Source organism: Symphodus melops, assembly GCF_947650265.1.
Source record: "Symphodus melops genome assembly, chromosome: 1".
In the NCBI taxonomy this organism is placed as follows: domain Eukaryota; kingdom Metazoa; phylum Chordata; class Actinopteri; order Labriformes; family Labridae; genus Symphodus; species Symphodus melops.
The window spans coordinates 37,472,063-37,491,562 of record NC_136691.1 but is presented as its reverse complement, the minus strand read 5'-3'; the positions used below and the strand labels follow the sequence as shown (position 1 = coordinate 37,491,562).

The 19,500-nt window shown below is 40.8% G+C and overlaps 1 protein-coding gene across 3 annotated transcripts; it reads left to right on the top strand.

Annotated features, from left to right (window-relative positions):
- Positions 1–84: 84 nt before the first annotated feature.
- rasal1 (RAS protein activator like 1) lies at positions 85–19,414 on the top strand. Of its 3 annotated transcripts, XM_079349146.1 has the most exons (22): positions 97–137; positions 349–601; positions 916–972; positions 2,053–2,166; positions 2,471–2,532; positions 4,633–4,762; positions 5,474–5,555; positions 5,729–5,869; positions 6,040–6,131; positions 7,212–7,329; positions 7,523–7,676; positions 9,660–9,724; positions 10,025–10,137; positions 10,667–10,859; positions 11,022–11,159; positions 12,597–12,741; positions 13,546–13,733; positions 15,015–15,152; positions 15,679–15,814; positions 16,415–16,535; positions 16,738–16,811; positions 18,153–19,414. In XM_079349146.1, the coding sequence occupies exons 2-22, from the start codon at positions 537–539 to the stop codon at positions 18,299–18,301; spliced, it is 2,475 nt and encodes an 824-aa protein (XP_079205272.1). In that variant the 5' UTR covers positions 97–137; positions 349–536; the 3' UTR covers positions 18,302–19,414. The 3 variants fall into 3 exon arrangements, with proteins under 3 accessions (XP_079205271.1, XP_079205273.1, XP_079205272.1); XM_079349145.1 differs by having other exon boundaries at positions 85–601; XM_079349147.1 differs by lacking the exons at positions 16,415–16,535; positions 16,738–16,811; positions 18,153–19,414 and having other exon boundaries at positions 85–601; positions 15,015–15,160; positions 15,679–15,765.
- Positions 19,415–19,500: the final 86 nt, after the last annotated feature.

Genomic DNA, 19,500 nt, shown 5'->3' with positions numbered 1-19,500 from the left:
TAAGAAAACATGCACTACTTAAAATAGACACTAGGTGTCGCATTTTATCAAAGAAGAGATGCTCCTGATGTCTAAATACTTACCAGGTGTCCACCACGAATATTCGTAGATTACAAATTAGCATGGCAGCTTTACAAGTAAGGCAACTGTGTCGATGAAAAACAGTGTTTCAAGCGAGTCTATCCTTAAATATATATTAAATATATATTGCATCCTATTGTGAATGCAGCCAACCAACATTTTTTCAGAATAGACATAATGTGATGATTCATACGTTTCTACTGTTTAAAAGGACAGCCTGTTTAACCCTACTGACGACAATAAAACATCGCTCTGCTGCCCACACAGTGGCCCACAGTGTTTAACCTGCTGAGCTGACTGGGCTGACTGCGCGTCTGTGTCGCGCGCTACTGGTGGGCTGTGCGCCGTCACGCGCTGAAGGTGCCACGAAATGAAGAAAAGTCTCTTGTGGATGGGAAGAGCACTATTTGTAAGAAGGCGTATGGGAACATAGGAGAAATTCGACTCGACTAAAAATGGCCAAAAACACATCTCTTTATTTCAGAATTGTCGAGGGTAGGAACCTTCCGGCCAAAGACGTGTAAGTAAAACCTGAATGGCATGTGCTGCTGTGCTCAAGTCTTAGCTCTCAGAATATACAGCCTATAGCCACAACGTTATTGAGTAGCTGTAGTAAGCCAATAAGAAGACATTTTAATCAACATTTTCAATTGCAATTTCTGTTCCGTTGCGTTTTGCCAAATAGAATTGTGTCAGTCTAATCCTGGGGCTCAAATTCACCCATAAGAAAAACAAACTACGTTAACGAAATAACGTTAAATTCATTTTACCCCCATGAGAATGATCGACGCTACTTTGTTTCATGCTGTCATGTCTTTTTCTTGTCATTTTCAGCTCCGGGACCAGTGACCCATACTGCATTGTAAAAGTTGACAATGAAGTTGTGGCCAGGTAAGTTCTCTCTAATCATTGAAGATGTATTATGTGCTTGAAACAGCGTCGCTCTTTGATGCAGCGCATCAGTTTTTGTACTGTGCTAATATTTAAATATCTTTTTGTCATCCAAGTGGAAATATTTGCATTGTTTTAGTTTCTGGCTGTGCCACCACTCTACACATATGTAACCAGGGTGGAGTGGAGTTTGTATGATGTCTGTGGAGGTGCCCACTGCGCGGCTCCTCCAACACAGAACCTGATACTGGTCTGGCCTTTAAAACAGCCTCAGGTAACCATGGAGAGACTGCATCAATTATTGCAGGGATCTCCTGTTTTAAACAAGGAGCACAGAGCACAAGTTCAGAGGTGTTGGAGCGCACAATTTCAATAAATGATGTTTATTTTCTATGGCTGTTATTATACTTTATATTATATCTATGTGATGGATTGTTAACAAGTTGTTCCACTTGAAAGCAAACAATGATTCTGGCTCTAAACAGAAACAAGGGGTTGAATTCAGAGGCTATTGTTCCATCTGGCGTTATGTGGGAAAAAGGCACAATGATTCACTGCAAACACTCTCACTCATTATCTTGTAGTGTTTCTAGCCAACTGACTCCTCAAGTGTGATGTTCATGGTTGATGGGACTGCTTGATCGTGGTGGCAAATAAAGGGCACGATACACTCCTAGAAACTACTAAGGGTTCAGAAGTGATGCTTAGTGTTGGGTATTCTGTTGAGTCTTTCAATTTTATTGTTAAAAAAAAATATATGATTGTTACTGAATCTGATACCAACAGCTTACATTCCACTATATCTTTCTGAACCGTTCATCAGAATCTGAACCTTATGAATCACTTGGGGGAATTGTATTTGAAAAATCCTTTAGTAATGCATTTTTTGATTTTAGCTATTTTATTAAACCCATTGTCTATTAATGCTTATGGCAGTATATAAGTGTACACTTATTCCTCATTGAAGTAAGTGCTTATACTGCTGCAAGCTTCACCATGATTTCTAACATGTTCTTTTGTTATTTGCCTTATGATTGTGGTATATTTCTGTATAAGGTGTGCTTAAACGTCTCTCCTCAGGACAGCCACAGTATGGAAGAACCTGAATCCTTTCTGGGGAGAAGAGTACACACTGCACCTCCCGATGGGTTTCCACTCACTCTCCTTTCATGTCATAGATGAGGACACGATCGGGTAACAAATATATATATATATATATATATATATATATATATATATATGTTGGGTTAAAACCTTGTGTACAGTTTCAATGTTTTGGGAATCAAAACTCCAAGCTTTAAATAAACAAACATCCTCAGGCAGATGGTCGCCCACACTGAGTGATTAATGTTTGTTTTTCTCTCCTTATTCTCGTCATGAGCCAATCTCTAATCAGTCTGACGACTGTTTAACCTCATTTAACAAAGATCGAAACACTTTTTTTCAAGACAGTATTTTCAAGTTCCTCTACCTGATAATCTTTTTTTTCTTTCTTTAGCCACGATGATGTTATTGGAAAGATAACTCTGAGTAAAGAAGCCATCGGATCTCAAGCTAAAGGTACGACTGCACAAACTGTGTTACAGGACAGCCTGAAGATCAGAGGTTAAACACACACGGCCTATCACCGCCGAGTCAAAGGTCTGAGTGAGGAGACGTGCTTTTTTAGACGCAGACTCTGGGAATGTTTTTTAGTCTACCAGTTGAACCTTCAAACTTTTTCTGCAAAAATTATTTAAAGTTGTATCATCTTTACTTTCAAATGACTGATGCATGATAATTAGTGATATAAACGTCCACTGTACCGCATACATTAATGAAACAGGTAGTCAAATATAGAAATATCATGTTATATAAAATCCAACTATTAAAATGTAAGTGTTATCGAATTTTTAATAAAATGTACAAATGAGGAGCAATATTTATAATGGAACGATAGCAAAATATAGCCTTCAGCTCCTCCTATATATATAAGGCATGTCTATATATATATATATATATATATATATATATATATATATATGTATGTATGTATATATATATATATATGTGTATGTGTGTGTATATATGTATATATATATTTATATAAGGCAATTCTTGGTCTGCGTCCTCACTATGTATGTGTTTATATCATGCAGAAAAGTACTGGACAGTATTCTTTGCGCCCTCAGGACCTTTATATGCTCTCTGGCTCAAACACTCGAACAGAAATTGGGAAAAGGGCGTTTTGGTTTTCTGCACCTGAGCCTGGGATCTGTTGCAGAATGATTTCAAAATAAAGGAGCTGGTGTCCTTCAATGTTTTTAAATCTAAAACGAAAGACCTGGAAGCAGATTCTAGAATGCAGATGTTTTTTTTAGCTCAACTGCTTGAATTACTGACTCCCAGATTGGACTCATAGATGGTCCAATTATAATGTAAAATGTTAATTGTACCTGGTCTTTTGTGTGTTTGTCTGCAACTTTGTGTGTTTTTTGCTGAAGCCTGTCTTGGCCAGGTCTCCCTTGAAGAAGAGGTTCGAAATCTCAATGGGAACAACCTGGTTAAATAAAATTCAAATAAATAGCTCATTTAAAAGTCTCTTTCTGGTGCACATAGGGGAAACCCTGTTCTAGCCGGAATCATCTACCATCTTAACAGGATGTCATTTCTCAAATCCCCAGAGAGATACAAAGATGAGTGCTACTATGCAAATACTTTAAATGGCTTCAAGTGTCAGTCCACTGTATGAAAAGTGGATTTGGTTCCATTTAAAGCTGTTGAATGCCCATGTATCTTAACATATGACCGCCTCAGTGCTTGTTTGAGTGAAGAGTTGAACCATGATTTTTAGATGAAGCCCACAGTGCTGTGAAACGTGGACAACAATCCATTAGCCGTTAAATGTCAGCCACACCGAGGTTTTCACTTTGAAGAATTTAGTCGTGATTGTCTCCGTATGAACTCACACCTCTCTTCACAGTCTGAGCCAGACATACTGTGTTTAAAATATGTTGTGTCGTGATGATCTTGTAGTTTTTTTTGTTGTTTTTTTTCAATAACTCAAAGTGTTTACAAGGTGTGTTGGCTGCATACTGATGTTTCTCTCCTGAGAGCCTCCAGACATTCAGCTCTGCACTTGACTGATTCATGGGTCACTTTCTCCCCACAGGAAACTCCTCCCTGTCTGGACCTGACATCGTGCTCCTGCATGTGTCTATAATGAAGAAAGAATGAATTATGTATTAAGAAACAGTAACCTTTGACATGACTGAAATCTAAACCATATCAAAACATGTGCATGTTGTCAAGACTCTGGAGGACGGTGTCGCACAGTGCTCGTACCCTCACCCTATATTGCAGTGGCTAACGCAATGAACAGCCAGATACAGACTTTGTGCACTTTGTGCTTGAAAATGAGCTGGAACTTGCCTTTAAAAATAGTTTCCGTTTTTTTCCCTGCAGTTCAACTTCCTGTTTTTGTTGACTGAAATGTTTAGCCTAAATATTTACAACAGAACTCATCTCTATTCAACTTGGGAGTAAACAATTAGTGGATAAACGGATTATTTAGATTTTTAGGTGACAATTTGTAATCACGATTCTTTTTTTATTTTTAGATTATTCTTGCAGACAGGAGGATTCTTTTGAATGAATGAGATGTCTCTGTGGTTTGGTCAGGACTCGATAGCTGGGTGAACTTGACGAGGGTGGACCCTGATGAAGAAGTCCAGGGAGAGATCCACCTGAGTCTGCTGCTGCTCAAAGACGCAGAGAAGATCAGCCTGAGATGTCAAGTCATTGAAGCCAGGTAACAAAACTGTGAGCTTTAAAGTGTGAAAATAGGAAAAGAAGGAGATTATTCTCAGGTATTGATAGAGACTCTAAACTTCAGATCAGCACGCTTTTTTTTTTTTGGTGGAATCTAAACACGTGTGTAAATGTAAGTGGCAGAAGTTAAAGCATCACATAACTATCATGTAGTTTAGATTAAACTGGCCATGATTCAGAACATACATTTCTGTTGCTGCGAGCTGGCAGTACTGTCACTGTTCCTGTGCTGAAATGTCTTCACCATCACCCCACAAGCTTCCACACTCCCCTCCTGACTCACTGTGCCTCCATCACACCACTCACTGCCCCATCTGTGTGTCCCAGGCTGCTGCTGCCTCTCTCTCTCTCTCTCTCTCTCTCTCTCTCTCTCTCTCTCTCTCGCTCGCTCGCTCTCTCTCTCTCTCTCGCTCTCTCTCTCTCTCTCTCGCTCTCTCTCTCTCTCTCTCTCTCTCTCTCTCTCTCTCTTTCACTAATGAGCAAGTCAAGCAGGTCCTGACACTGCTTCACTTGGACAAGCTCCAATAGAAGTGAATAAGGAATAGTGAAAGAATAAAAGAAAAGTGATCAGTATTTGTTCTCTCCTTGCTGGCCCTTTATATCCTTCATTATCCTTCATCCAAACTTCATTTGAGTTGAGCACTTGAGTGTGTTGATCAGCTTTTTGTCTCTCATCTGGTGAACCCTGCAGAGATTTGGCTCCAAGAGACATTTCTGGAACCTCTGATCCATTTGCAAGAGTGATCTTCAACAACCACAGTGCAGAGACGTCGGTGAGCTCCATTGTGCATGCATGTATTGCGTGAACTGGTGGCAGCGAAGCCACACATTTCCATTATGTAACATATATATTATGTACATATAGTGGAGCTGAACAGTCCAGATGTTTGTTGAAGAAATACCTGGTTTGAGGATTTTCTAACAAAGAAACCTGTTTGGTGTTTAGATCATAAAAAAGACCCGTTTCCCTCACTGGGGAGAGACCCTGGAGCTGGAGCTGGATCCAGAGGAGCTGAGGGAGGAGGGAAGCATCACTGTGGAGGTGTGGGACTGGGACATGGTGGGGAAGAATGACTTTCTGGGAAAGGTGAGAAAGCTAAAGTTCTGATATTATACCATGTTCAACAGATTGCATGTTCACGGCAACATTTGCCCCACCTTATTTACATTCAAATATCCCCCCCCCCATTATATCCTTCTTAATGAGTTATTATCCCTTACCTATATTGTGTCCTTGTTTGTTCTTTCTTTCCCCAGGTGGAAATCCCCTTTGCTTGTTTGCACAAGACACCTCTTTTAGAGGGCTGGTTTCGTTTGCTGCCCTTGGGAAACAGTGAGGTCGATGCTGGGTGAGGATTATGGGTGTGCTTGTTTGTACAATGTGGCTTGCGTGTTTGTCACAGTAGGACAACCATTGAGCTTTCAACTGTTATCAAGAATACAATTGAAACATCATCCAGTGTTTCAGATGCACTCAGAGAAGAAGAACATGTGCTCTGCTCCATGCTGTCTAATGTGCATCAAAGGAACACATGGAGGTGATAAGCTGAGTTTCACAACATTATAGAAACAAAGAGAGCTGAAGAAAACACCAAAGGATGGTGACGGTGGATAGATGAAGAAGTTTACCGGGACATGACTCCCTGTTCAAGAGGTTTTATTAAAGGGGAAAATGCTTCGTTAGAGGCCTGCTTAAACCACTGGAACGCCGTTTTGGGAACATCTGTAACAGCTGTCTGTGAAAACAGCGTGAGCATCTTTGACAGATTTCTTGAATGTGAAGATCCTTTAAACATTGTTTCTAGAAATGTTGTTCCTGCTCTTGCAAGTTCTTGTTTTGTTTTAACAGGATCACGTTAAAGGTACACAATCTCTAAAATATGGGTAAAAAACAACGATGAGCAATAAGTCCAAACTTCATGAAACCAGTACAAATTATACTGCACGTCTAAAACGACCGCACAAAGTCTTCAGGTGTCTTTAGTTGCCCTCACCTCCAGAAAAACAATGCTGGAGCTGTAGTTTGAATTTGAATTAATTACATTTAATAAGGACAATGCAATTAAACAAAGTTCAAAACAAGTGCATTAAAGTGATGTATGGCACAGAGATCGAATAGTTTTTGCTAATTTTCAAAGCATTTACCTAGCTGGGCCTTTAAACATGCCTTCATTTAACAATGCATACCTTCTATATACCATTTAGAAAAACTAGACATGTGACAGCTCTGCTTTTAACCAGCACTTGACCTTTGTGTGAAAGATTTTACATTTAGGATTAATTTCAGTTACAGAGTTAACAGCACTTCCTGGCTTGTTGGACACATGAATAATGTCGTAGACTAGGATAATACAACATGGGCTTACTTCACTCCAATGTGCAGAAAATCTCCTCTTTTTTAGTTCCTTGTGTTTTTCCCCTGTTGTCAGAGGGAAGCTGGGAGCGCTGCGGCTAAAGGTGCGATTGGTGGAGGATCGAATCCTGCCATCTGTGTACTATCAGCCCCTCATTCACCTTCTGGTGGAGTCGGTCATCTCACCCACAGAGGTCAGCATCACTTTTTTTTCATTACATTTACATTTTCATCTGTACGTCAAACGGTATTATGGCATATCAGTTAAAGATACCTCATCCTCTACTAGCTTGACCAGACCTCTTGATTCATTACATGTTAGCTTTAAGTAGAAAAAGTCTTTGCACCTGTCAGAGCCATGTTTCCAACTGATTACTTTCTCTCCAGGTGGAGGACAGCAGTGCTCTGACCATGCTGGAGGAGGTGACCACAGTGGAGAGCCGGCAGGACGTGGCGATGACTCTGGTGAAGATCTACCTGGGCCAGGGCCTGGTGGTGCCATTTCTGGATTACCTAAACACCCGGGAGGTCAACAATACCAGTAAGACAACAGATTCAGAAACATAGTGCAAATATCACATCTCAAGCAGATTATTGTCCAATGTAAAGTTCAAATGAAGTTCATCATTTCCAGTCAGTTCTCAGCAGCTCTTGGAGGGAGTGTGTGCAAGAGCGGGTGTTGGACTAACCATACCATGTATAACACATGGAAGTCGTGTCAGTGACATCACCAGTTGGTTTCTAGAGAGGCAAGGATGGCGGTTTCAAATATTGGACAAGCCTACTCTAACTCTAACTAACTTCTGGCTAATCTAGAAGCAGACAAGCAGTGTAGTTATGGCAGACAAATGAATGTCTTGGTTGCTTGAACTTGTATTTTTTTATCTTGCCACATTGCCACATAATTTAATGTAACACTGCAAATATGTAAGAAACAGCGTGCGTATACGCTAACCTAAGGTTCTCTCTATGAGTCAGTGTTTGGGACCCGGCAGTCATTTCCCTTCTCCAGAGACCTTCTGACCAATGCTTCTATTTAGCACTAAAATGGCGTCAAGGTCTCTGAACAGCCATCCACGGTCTGTGTGTAGGCAGTTCAAGTCTTCCCACACTATATTTACGAACCTGACGCCAATTATTTACTCACCCAGCAGTCTTTTTTTGGCCTCTCTGTGCTCTGTGTTAGTCATGTTCAAACACGTCCAAATTGCTAATTCACACACACAGTTGTGTTTTGGTCTTTGGCTTCCGTCGGTGTAGTTTGAGATAATAAGCATACGTTTCCATAGCAACTCCACTTGATCAGAATGTTAACCGCCAGATCAAGAAAATATGGTTTCAACAGCCAGACGTCAGAGTTAGACACAGTAAATTCACTGAACACCCCCAGAATATGAAAAAAAACAAAACATACAATTTTCCCCCAAAACCCCTCATCCTAAAATATAAAAGACTTTGCCTGGCGACCCAGAGATGTCACCATGGATACTTTAGTATCACCACCTTGAAGGATGCTGCTGCAGCGACAGCCTGTCTTTATTTGTGACTCTGAGCTCGGTGTCTACAGCAGATCAATGTCTGGCAGGTAAACATGGATCAAACAGAATCAAAAGCATGCACAGCCAAAAAAACCTGGAGCCAGACCGAATGGCAGGAATGGACAAAAGAGCTACACACTGAATAAACAGCTTCTAATATATTAATCTCACAGGTTGTCATCAAGCAGCATTATGTGCCTAATCAGGGAGTCAGTGAGAGTCGAACAAGGCTTCATTACACTGGTTAGGAGAAAGGAAGAAAAGCGTGATATAGCACCTTTCTAAGCCATTTTTGCCATTTCATGCCATTTTTCACATTTTAAGGTAGCAAATGTAACAATGTTCTCTTGCAATATGCTCATTATTTACATATATCTGGTATTTAAAGCTGGAGAAAAAAAATCAGATACAGCTGACTCTTCTCTTTCTTTAAATCTTATTAATCATACTAAAGGTTCTGTGTCCACCTAGTGTTTCTTCCTGCCAGCGTCTTTTTTTTTCAGTTTTTTTGAATGAGTATAGAGTGTCAGCAGCAACAGGTGGCCCCTGTCTTTATTCCTAGCGCTGACATTTTTTTTGTGCGGCCGCTCTAAGTGCTTGAGATGAAAATCGTTCAACTTTTCAGAAAGGCGCTGTTGACGTCACCGGCGCTCTTTTCCAAATGTAGGACAGTCACTGTAGTTTTGCCGCCCCTGGATCGTGTCTTGTACCCATATCCTCTTTGCTCCGTGTCTGATCTGGAAATAAACAATCTAGAATAAGCCGTGTCAGTCATACAACAGCTGTTGTCTGTTGTCATAGAAACTGGACAAACGGCCTTTTCTTTTCACTTCCAGCGCACAACCAGCGCTTTTCAAGCTAGCTTATTTAAAATTGGTTTGCCATCCCTGTTATGGTTGAATGTTTTCTATGATTTTTTTGTTATTTAGTTTGGTTATGTCATGGTCGGCAGACTATTTTAACTTTTTTCTGTTTTACTTCCATAGCTGATCCAAACACTTTATTTCGCTCCAACTCACTTTCCTCCAAGGCCATGGAACAGTTCATGAAGGTGGGATAACGCACCTTTTATTTTTCTTTATCAGGAATAGTCAGTCTTTGCCTTTTCTGTCTCTGCTGTTTACAAAGATATGAGTTAAGTGATTATTTCTAACCCTTTAGTGTCTCTTTATCGCTTTGAAATGTAAATGTAAAAGTAAAAGTTATAGTGACCCGTCTTGTCTTTTTGCACATTTACACATGAAAATAAACACATGAAATAAACACATGCATATACGAACTGTGTAGATCTCACTGTGTAGACATCTCACGTAAATGAGATGTCTCTAACTCATGGGTGTGTTTGCTGCAGGCTGTTGGTATGTTATATCTGCATGAGGTGTTGAAGCCGATCATCAACCGCATCTTTGATGAGAAGAAATACATCGAGCTCGACCCGTGTAAGATCGACCTGAACCGCACCAGGTAAAACATAGCCATGATCATTTTTGGACCTATAAAGGACTTAGATCTGCCACATTTACCAGAGCGACGTTCGGTGGGTTGTTTGTTCACCAATCTGTGTGTTTAAATGGCCAAACTGCCACTGGAGACTTCCTCTACACTTGGCTCCAGAGAGGAAGACATCAATGTGAGAATATGAGAGAGAAAAAAAAAAGCTGTAAAATACAGGAGAAGGCTGTTGCCTGGCAACTGCTGTGACCTCCCAGAGATGTCTATCTGCGACATGGGGAAGTTCCAGGATCTAACACACTCTTTGTCTACTGTAGAGCTGCATAACATCACCTTTATTTTTACTGTCAAATAATCTATGCTGACACATGCAGGGACGTCATTAGGAACAGAGAGGTGGAAGCATTTCAATCTGACTATAACAACACAATCAATAAACAGAACAGCTGCTGTTTGCTTAGATTTCCTGCAAATGTTCATTTGATCAGACACAGACAGGCATTCTCTCATTTGTGTTGTCTTTCTTTCTCTCTCTCTCAAGACGCATTTCGTTCAAGGGTGCAGTATCAGAGGCGGAGGTGCGGGACAGCAGTGTGGAGATGCTGCACGGCTACCTAGCTAGCATCATTGAATCAATTGTGGGCTCAGTCGATCAGTGTCCTCCTGTTATGAGAGTGACCTTCAAACAGCTACACAAGAGAGTGGAGGAGCAATTTGCTGAACCTGAGAACGAGGTCAGTCTGTGGAAAAAAACAGGACGAACACATCATTTGTAGAATGTATTTATTTATTTGCACACTATCATAACTTCGAATCTATTCAACTATATCTGCGATACGAAGAGAAGAAAAGTCAGATTTGCCTGATTATCTGTCTGATTGTCTTCATTTTGGCAGGATGTGAAGTATCTTGCCATCAGTGGATTCTTTTTCCTGCGTTTCTTCGCTCCTGCAATCCTCACACCTAAACTGTTTCAGCTGAGGGATCAGCACGCTGACACCCGTACAAGCAGAACACTGCTGCTATTAGCCAAGGTACGCTACACACAGACATACACACACACACACACACACACACACACAGACAACACTATGAATAATTTATTCATGTCCAGACATCACACTTAAAGGACTAACAAACAAACTGTTAAGAAGTGGCCTGACTGGATGCAAGGCCACATGCTTTCTGAAAACATTGAGCAATTTGAATTTGCAAGTGTAAAATAAATAAATATAAAGCAGGAATACAAATATGTTTGATCACACTGAGAGCTTTCTTTATGATGTTTGCATTATTTAAGTTTGCAGATGTTTTCCATTAAACTTTAAACAACACAATCCCACTTTACTCCGCTCAGAAACATCCTGTTACGAGAGGAAATACATTCAGTTAGACACCATCGACATCCTTGTTTTTTAAAGTGGAAAGAGAAGCATCTAGAAGGTGACGAAGCAGAGCTAATGACCATGTTTTGGGTCTTTTGAGTTTGATTTTCTTCATTGTTATTGGTGTATTCTTATGTGCACATCCTTTGTATTTGATTGGTTGTTTTTATTGAAGTTGGGCAAATCTTATGAATTGTTATTGCAACCTCTTTCTGCACTGTGTGTAGAAACCGAGTGTGCTAGAGCGCAGACATGCACAAACCAGGGAGACGGGAAGCATTTGTCTTTCAAGCAAAGAGAAGTCCGAGAAAATTCAGATACGACATGAACTCATGTCCTCTTTATGACAAACAACACCAGCAGCAGCACCCATTACAATTGTCAGTGCCACACATTGAAAGTAACAGATTCAAATAACGCTACAGAGGAGTTAGAGTATACGGGGACAGCACATACCAGGGGGAGGTGGGTATGTCCATATTTTGCTTAAAGGAGGAAACTGATTGACATGTCAGACTAGTAGATTCATCTCATTACTTGTTAGTATGTTGAAAATGTTTTTTCATCGCATTGACGGTAGGCCTTTATGAGACAAACTGATAACAGGTCCTTTTTAGAATCAAAAGGTCAAGAGGAGTAATGAGGAGGTTTTCTGTAAAGTGCACGAGGGTTAGGCAGGTGCTCTGTGTCTGATTAATTACAGGGGCTTTATGTTCACATATCTGAAGAAAAGTGAGACCTTTTTTCTCTCCCACGTGTGGCTTCTGTAGTTGCTGTCCATGGTGCTGAAGTGCTGTTGCCATGGGTCCTCTACAGAGAGAGGGAACATGCTATTTTTACCTGTACGTGTGTGTGTGTGTGTGTGTGTGAGTGCGGTTCAAAACCGAGCTTCAGAGGGGAGCGGGACTTCCTCCGCGCCCTCTGCCAGGTGTGGGCCGGACAAAAGGCCTCACAGCATGCTTGGCCTCAGGGACCTGTTTGATCTTCGACTTTGAGATGTACAGTCACTCACACTGAGTTCTGTCAGTTTGTGGAGATTTGATGTGCCTGGGATCGGAGTTGATGTTGTGTTTTCATGGTCGCCAGGCCTTACAAAGCGTTGGGAACCTGGGCCTTCAGCTCGGCCATGGAAAGGAGCAGTGGATGGCGCCTCTTCATCCCATCATCCTTCGCAGTGTGGCCTCCGTCAAAGACTTCCTGGACAAGTTGATCGACATAGATCACGACGTTGGTAAGGCGGACACGAGTGAACACACCACTAAACATGTAATCAAGGAAAAGAGAAGGAGGTCATGCTGCTGAGCTAATCACTCACAGGCCAGCTGCTACTGTAGCAGCCTCCAGCTCATATCAGGATTAAATGAAACAACACAAAAGCTCCACAGTTAAAACATTAATAGCTAGCTGGAGGCGGTAGAAAAGATATGACAGGGTTAATGAGCTGGCGGCGAGCTGAAGTGAAAAACCACACGTCGCAGTGGTTACCCAACATGGCTTGGCGGCTTTCTTGCCGTCATGTGTGAGTGAGGCTGTTGTTGGGAAACATCTTGCCCCTCTGAAGTCTCATGTTTCCTTCTTCACATAACACCCACTCTTTTCTCCTAAAGGCCAGTTTGACATTTAATGCTCTCATGTGTTGGACAGACATGGGCATGGTTAGACCTCTATGAAGAGTGTGAGACCTGCTGCTGTGAAATAACCCTGAGCCAAACTGTCACTCTGAATGTTCATATATTATTTCATTTAAATGATCATCTACACACACTACCTCACATTTACTTCACCATCCTTTTTCACTTCTCACCACTGCACTATTACCTTATTTAATCTTGTACATATTAGTCTGTTTGTATCTTTAGTTTATTGTTAAATTCCTTGTGTGTTAAACATACGTAGCCAATAAAGCTGATTCTGATGAAGCCTGATGACATTAACTGTAGTCTATCAGTAAAAAGTGTTTGTTCATTGTCACAGCACCACCTTGTGACTGTATCCATGAACATGCTGTTTGATGTTTCTCCTCTTCCTCCTGCAGTGTCTGAGGTCCCTCAGAGGGCCGTGTTCATGCCCTCAGTCACAGTTAAAGAGGGATACCTACACAAACACAAAGCAGAGGGACCCCAGCTGCTGTCCCGCTTCGCCTTTAAGAAAAGATACTTCTGGTTGACCAGTGAGACACTGTCCTACGCCAAGTCCTCGGACTGGCAGGTTGGTACTGAACAGGTGAGCCAGAGAGTTAAATTTTAAATGTCGTAAAGTGTAGTATATATCTGCTGAAGAAGAAATGTTAGCATTTGAAATGTAAATGATTCCTCGTGTTGGTATTGTTCGTATTCATCCTCACTTGCTCACGAGTTGTGAATTTTCTCCTTAGACTTTTGTGAAGTCACCAGATTGTTTTGATGCAATGTGGAAACAACGTGAGCACGTAAAAAACAGTGTTATATTTGATTGTTCAGAACTTCATGAAATGCTATGTAAACAGCAGCTAACGCTTACATCCTGACTCCATATTACAAACAGCTAGGACAAAAAGAAATACAAAGTAGCCGACTGGTAAAAAAGAAAGAAAAGAATTTCCTGTTTTCCTCAGAGTAAAATTAGTTCTTCTTTTTAATGAGACTTTCAGTGGCTACTCCAACTTCATCTCTCTGGTGATTCAAGAACTAAATAAAAGCTGCGAAACATCTGTGTTCTGCTGTGACATCACATCAAAAAATAGTTGTTCAGTCAAGATGAATGTGTATTTATTCTCTTACAAGCCCAAAATAGATGAGTAAACTTTGAATCAAAGTCAAGAGAAAGTGACTCATCCATTGTCAGCTGAAACGCTGATGATGAATTCGCCGCTGTGTCTGCCCTTAAAAGGGCGGTCATCAGCTCGGCTCATAAAAAGAGGAAACCTTCGAGTCATCCCCAGTCCTCGCCATATTGTACTTGTGTTGATCTCCATTAGTGATATTAATATGCAGGGCCTAACCTCGTGATAATGATCTCCTCTCATTCACCAGCCGGAGACTGAGAGAGGGAGAGCACGAGAGCAGAGCCGGCTCTCTCTCTCACTCTCCAGTCCAGTAAAGAGCTCCCTCTTTGAGCCCGTCTGGGCTTTGTGTGACTGGAATAAAGGACGGGTAATTGAAGGCTGTGGATATTCATGCTAACATTGCAAATCAGATTGCAGACAATGTCCTTTCCTCCATGTTGGAGCTCTCCACTCTGGGTAAAGCGAGGTCCTGTTGGAAGTGGCTGATTTACACTTTAAAGTGGCCTTTGCTGATCTCATCTTCATTTCCTCCTTGCCTCAAACTCTCCCTTCTCATTTATATGTGTGCAAAATATTTCAGTACAAGATGCAGCTTCATTAATTTGCTATGTGATCTCATGTCACTTGTATTTTTCTTTAACCCCAGTAGAGCCTGCCTTAGGGTACAACATGAGCCATCATTAGCAGCCTGTGCATACCGGTGTTAATTAGAAATGTGGTTTGTGGCTCAACTGTTGCAGGTGCGCTCCTCCATCCCCATTCAGTGTGTGTGTGCTGTGGAGAGAGTGGATGAAAATGCCTTCCAGCAGCAGAACGTAATGCAGGTCATCACCCAGGACAACGACGGGCAGCTGCTCACCATGTACATCCAGTGCAAGGTGCATTGGTACTGACAAATGCCAGTCAACCACAGAACTCATCACCCTTTCAGTTTAACACAAGCACGTTTTTTGCCTCCTAGCTTTGGCACAAATAATATATTTCTTTACAATTAAGTTAAACTACAGACACTGATTTTATTTGTTTTTGGTAAAAAAATGAAAGCAGATTTTCCTGGCTTTGAAAACCTATTCTATGCTTAAGAAGGATTGTTATTTTAAGGAAAGTAATTATAGTAGAGAAACTCGTCAGATAACTTTGATTTATAATATAACAGTAAAGGCTAGTCATTTGTTTGCTTAGAAATAATACAAAAGTTTTGTTACGTTCACAGTCAGTTACATTTTAGGATAATCTTTTTCTTTGAATCTTTTTCTGACTCTGAGAATCATGAACTTTCTTAACTCTATTATTCTAATGCATATTTTTACATGATGTAAAGTGTGATTGCATTCTTTTGCTGAGAAATATTTGACTTGAAGAAACCTCTTGACTCATATTTTGCTGCACCATTTGTCTTAATAGAACGTGAATGAGCTGAATCAGTGGCTGTCTGCAATCAGGAAAGTCAGCATCTACAATGAGCGCATGCTGCCCTCTTTCCACCCTGGAGCTCATCGCAGCGGCAAGTGGACCTGCTGCCTGCAGGTGGACCGAGCTGGTATTCCTGATTTTTTTTTTCCCTCTGCAGCATTCCCTCTGTTGCTGGTTACATTTTTAAATCCTTTTCTAATGACTCAGGATAGGGTTTCCAACTTTTCTAACTTTTTCTACATGCTGTTTGCTCGCATATTAAACAAATGTAGTTCCTGTTTTACTGTTACAAAAATGAAAAATGCAAATGCTATTACACACAACGCCACCACAAGGACCACCAATATTCACCAATCCTGTCCTTCAGTCCTAAATATTCTAGTGGACTAACTTGTAGCAGAGCTTCAAAGAGCGAGTGAGCTACTGGTGATCCATATTTAATGTATAAACCCTTCATTTGTAGCTGCCATGTTTTTTGCTGCTCCAGTGGATAACAAGCTCTGACAATCATAATCTGATTTTCTCTGACCAATTACATTTAGACTCCATCTGAAAGCTCGCACTGTCCTTAACAAACAGAATCATTTTATCAGATCTTGCTTTTATGGTATTTTATGGTTTTCTGTCTGGCTATTTGCTCTACTGATTGTAACACACTTTTTGTACACGTTTTCATTTTGAAGTCCATATGTAGAGCAGCACTGTAAAAGTCTAGTCGGTTTCTCAGTTACAGGCTGCAGTAGGACTCACTCAGCTGTGACTCTGGGTGACTGGAGTGACCCGCTGGATCCTGACGTAGAGACACAGACCATATACAAGCAGCTTCTCCAGGGCAGAGACAAACTCAGGTCAGTTGAAGACTTTCTCTGAAAGGGTGCAATTTATTTCATGGACACAAGGGGTCTCTGTTGCAACACAGGAATGCACTTCTCTATTTGTGCTACCTCCTCGCATGACAATTATTTTACTGTCACCCTATTGAAAGACCAAGTAGCTTTAAGAGGCTATAATATTGATTTATTTAACGCGTTTGTGTGACTGATACCGCAGGAAAAAATACCAGAAACCCGACACTGATCAGACGTCCAGCAATAAAGCAAAGATGAGCTCGAGCACACACCCAGGTGAGGCTGCACCTATTTTATTCTTTCTTTCGCTTCTTTTGAACAGATGTGTAAAGTGATGCTTTCTTTTCATGTTTTATAGTAAGTAGCAATTACATTACAAACTATCTTTTTAAGTCCAGCCTCCCCAGAGAAAACAACTGAATAAAATGGAAATTACGATGTAATCATTCTCACACTTTAACTTCACATATTATCTCTCCAGAGCTGAGTATTTTATTGACCAATGGATTTTATGTACATTAATAGAGTAAATGTTATACATAAATAAAAACCCCTCAAAGGTTGCCTTTTTCCAGGACTAGATAAATTCACTTTGGGTCCTTAGAGGACACAAATGCTGCTTATCTCCTCCTTTAACTCTCTGTCCATGTATTGCTTTATGTGAGAAAATTAAAGGGACATTTCACCCGTTGAAACATGAATCTATATGGACACTGAATCATATATGTAGTAGAAAGGTGAGACCTCTTTCGAAGTTGGTTCCTTCTTGACTGAGAAAAGGCTGAAAGTGTGTTTTTGGCTCATGTAGATGAAAGACAGCAACTCCCAGAATGCAAAGCACCACAGGCCACTCCCACTGAAGCTGAGCGTGCTATTTACAAACCTTCACTATAACACATACGGCTTTTCCTTAACTGATTCCAAGATTTTTTCCAGAAGGAATTGGCATCTTGTAAATTCCTGGCAGCAAACGGTCTCTCTGTCTGTGTCCATAGTGAGAGCACCGATACAACCAGTCTGAGCCAGCTCGAACCGCCCCAGGCTCCTTGTCCTCAACACCGCATCGCCGGCTCGTATAGATAGCCACGAACATCCGATTCAAGCACCAGACCTTTAAAATCCTTTTCATCCGTATCAGTTTGAAGTTGAAACAAACGTTCATCATACTTTATTATGCTCAGCTTTCTCCACAGAGCAAACAGTAGCTTCCTTGCAATATGGCGGACGTTAAGTTTCGATTCTGGGAGTGAGGTCTCACCCACTGATTTGTAATAGGTCTGTAGCTCCAGTGGGTCAAAAACATGAGGAACTAGCGATGTAGTTTCATCCCCTTTAACCACAGCAGCCTCCGCTGATGCAACATGATGTATTTTGTGTCATTAGAGGCTGCTTTTTGGAAAAGAAATACAGAGCTTTCCCATCGCAGGGAAAAATTAAGGCGGGATGCACGATCCTTCAAAAATACTACCAGGCTTCTAATGATACAAAGCTAATGAAAATGGGTGAAGTTTCCCTTTTAAGACAAACTCTGCAACATACTTAACTTAATTACATCATTGGTTTTTTCTGGGTACATATGATCATGAAACCATTTTTTGATGGACTTCTGACTTTCAGGTGGTGCAGAATGCAATGTTCAGCTGATGAAGCCAGGTAACAGTGTTACTGCTCGGCTGTTGGCGGTGATCGAGGATCTAGAACAGACTCATGCTACCTTCCAACGCAGAGAAAAAGAGGACAGCAGCAGTGTCATCCTGAATCCTTAGACTCCACGGAGAGACGGAGACTGGGCTCAATAACACCCAGCATCCTGTACAGACATGAGTGAGCATCAGATGTTCAGTCTGTTGATTGTCAGGGACTAAAGAGTGGCCGCAGGGTGAAGCTCCTGCAGCCTCTTAATACATTTCCCGGCTGTAAAGGGCAGAGGGAGTTCTGCCACTTTGAATCTTTTTTGTATTTGCTGAGTGCCACCGACTTCAGCAGCTCCAGCCAGCGAGAGGTTATGATACTTGACTTGAAAGGGGGCTGGGGGACGTTAAAGTGTGACCTGACTTGATATTTTTTTATCTAGATAACAAGCAATCCCTTGCATGGCCTACACCCACTTGTTGTGAAATGTGAAAAGAAGCTTTTATATTTTGAAATTCGGAACAGGACCTCGGTGGCACATTTTTATGCAAGCTTGTTGTATTGAATTCTACAGTACCTGAATGTAACATGTTTTGATATTGCTTTTATCAACGTTTTGTATTTTATTGAGCCAATTTATCATCATGGTAACAATGTAGCAGTGTCATTAGTATTATAGGTCATACCACCATGAGAATATAAAAAAAGATGGTGCAGATGCTACGGTGAAACACTGCCTGTACAGTGAGCAAAGTGTGTATTATTTTTTCATGTTGCTTTAGTCCCTTTATACAAACATTGTGCTATGTTTGGTGCTACGGCCAGTCAACTTAAACGTTAAGATGTAAGGTTTATTTTTATTTTTTTGAAATAGCCATTTCTGAATTCACACAGGTGACATTAACCTAAAAAATGTATTACCAATACAAATAATGAATCTTTAATATAAATAAGTAATAATTACATTTTTATAAGCTTACATTTTCTTTTAAATTTGGGGCCACTACATTTGGCCCTTTATTGTCAAGCCACGTTTGAGGTGCCAAATTAGTTCTTTAAAATGCCTCAAAATCAGTTATCTTACACATTCATTTTCTCTGGGCATGTCTGAGACACAAAAACTGTACATGATCATGCTGTCAAGCCAGTTTCCTGTGAGGCACATGGTGCCGTTAACTCAAACACAGAATGTCCTCATGTGTAATAAAAGATTACGATCTGTGATTTCTCAGATAGCCTTAACAGGCCTTTGTTATCATCAGTTACAGTAACATTGGAAACATTTCTTTTTCCACCTTAAATTAAACACTAATGTACACATGCCAGACATGAC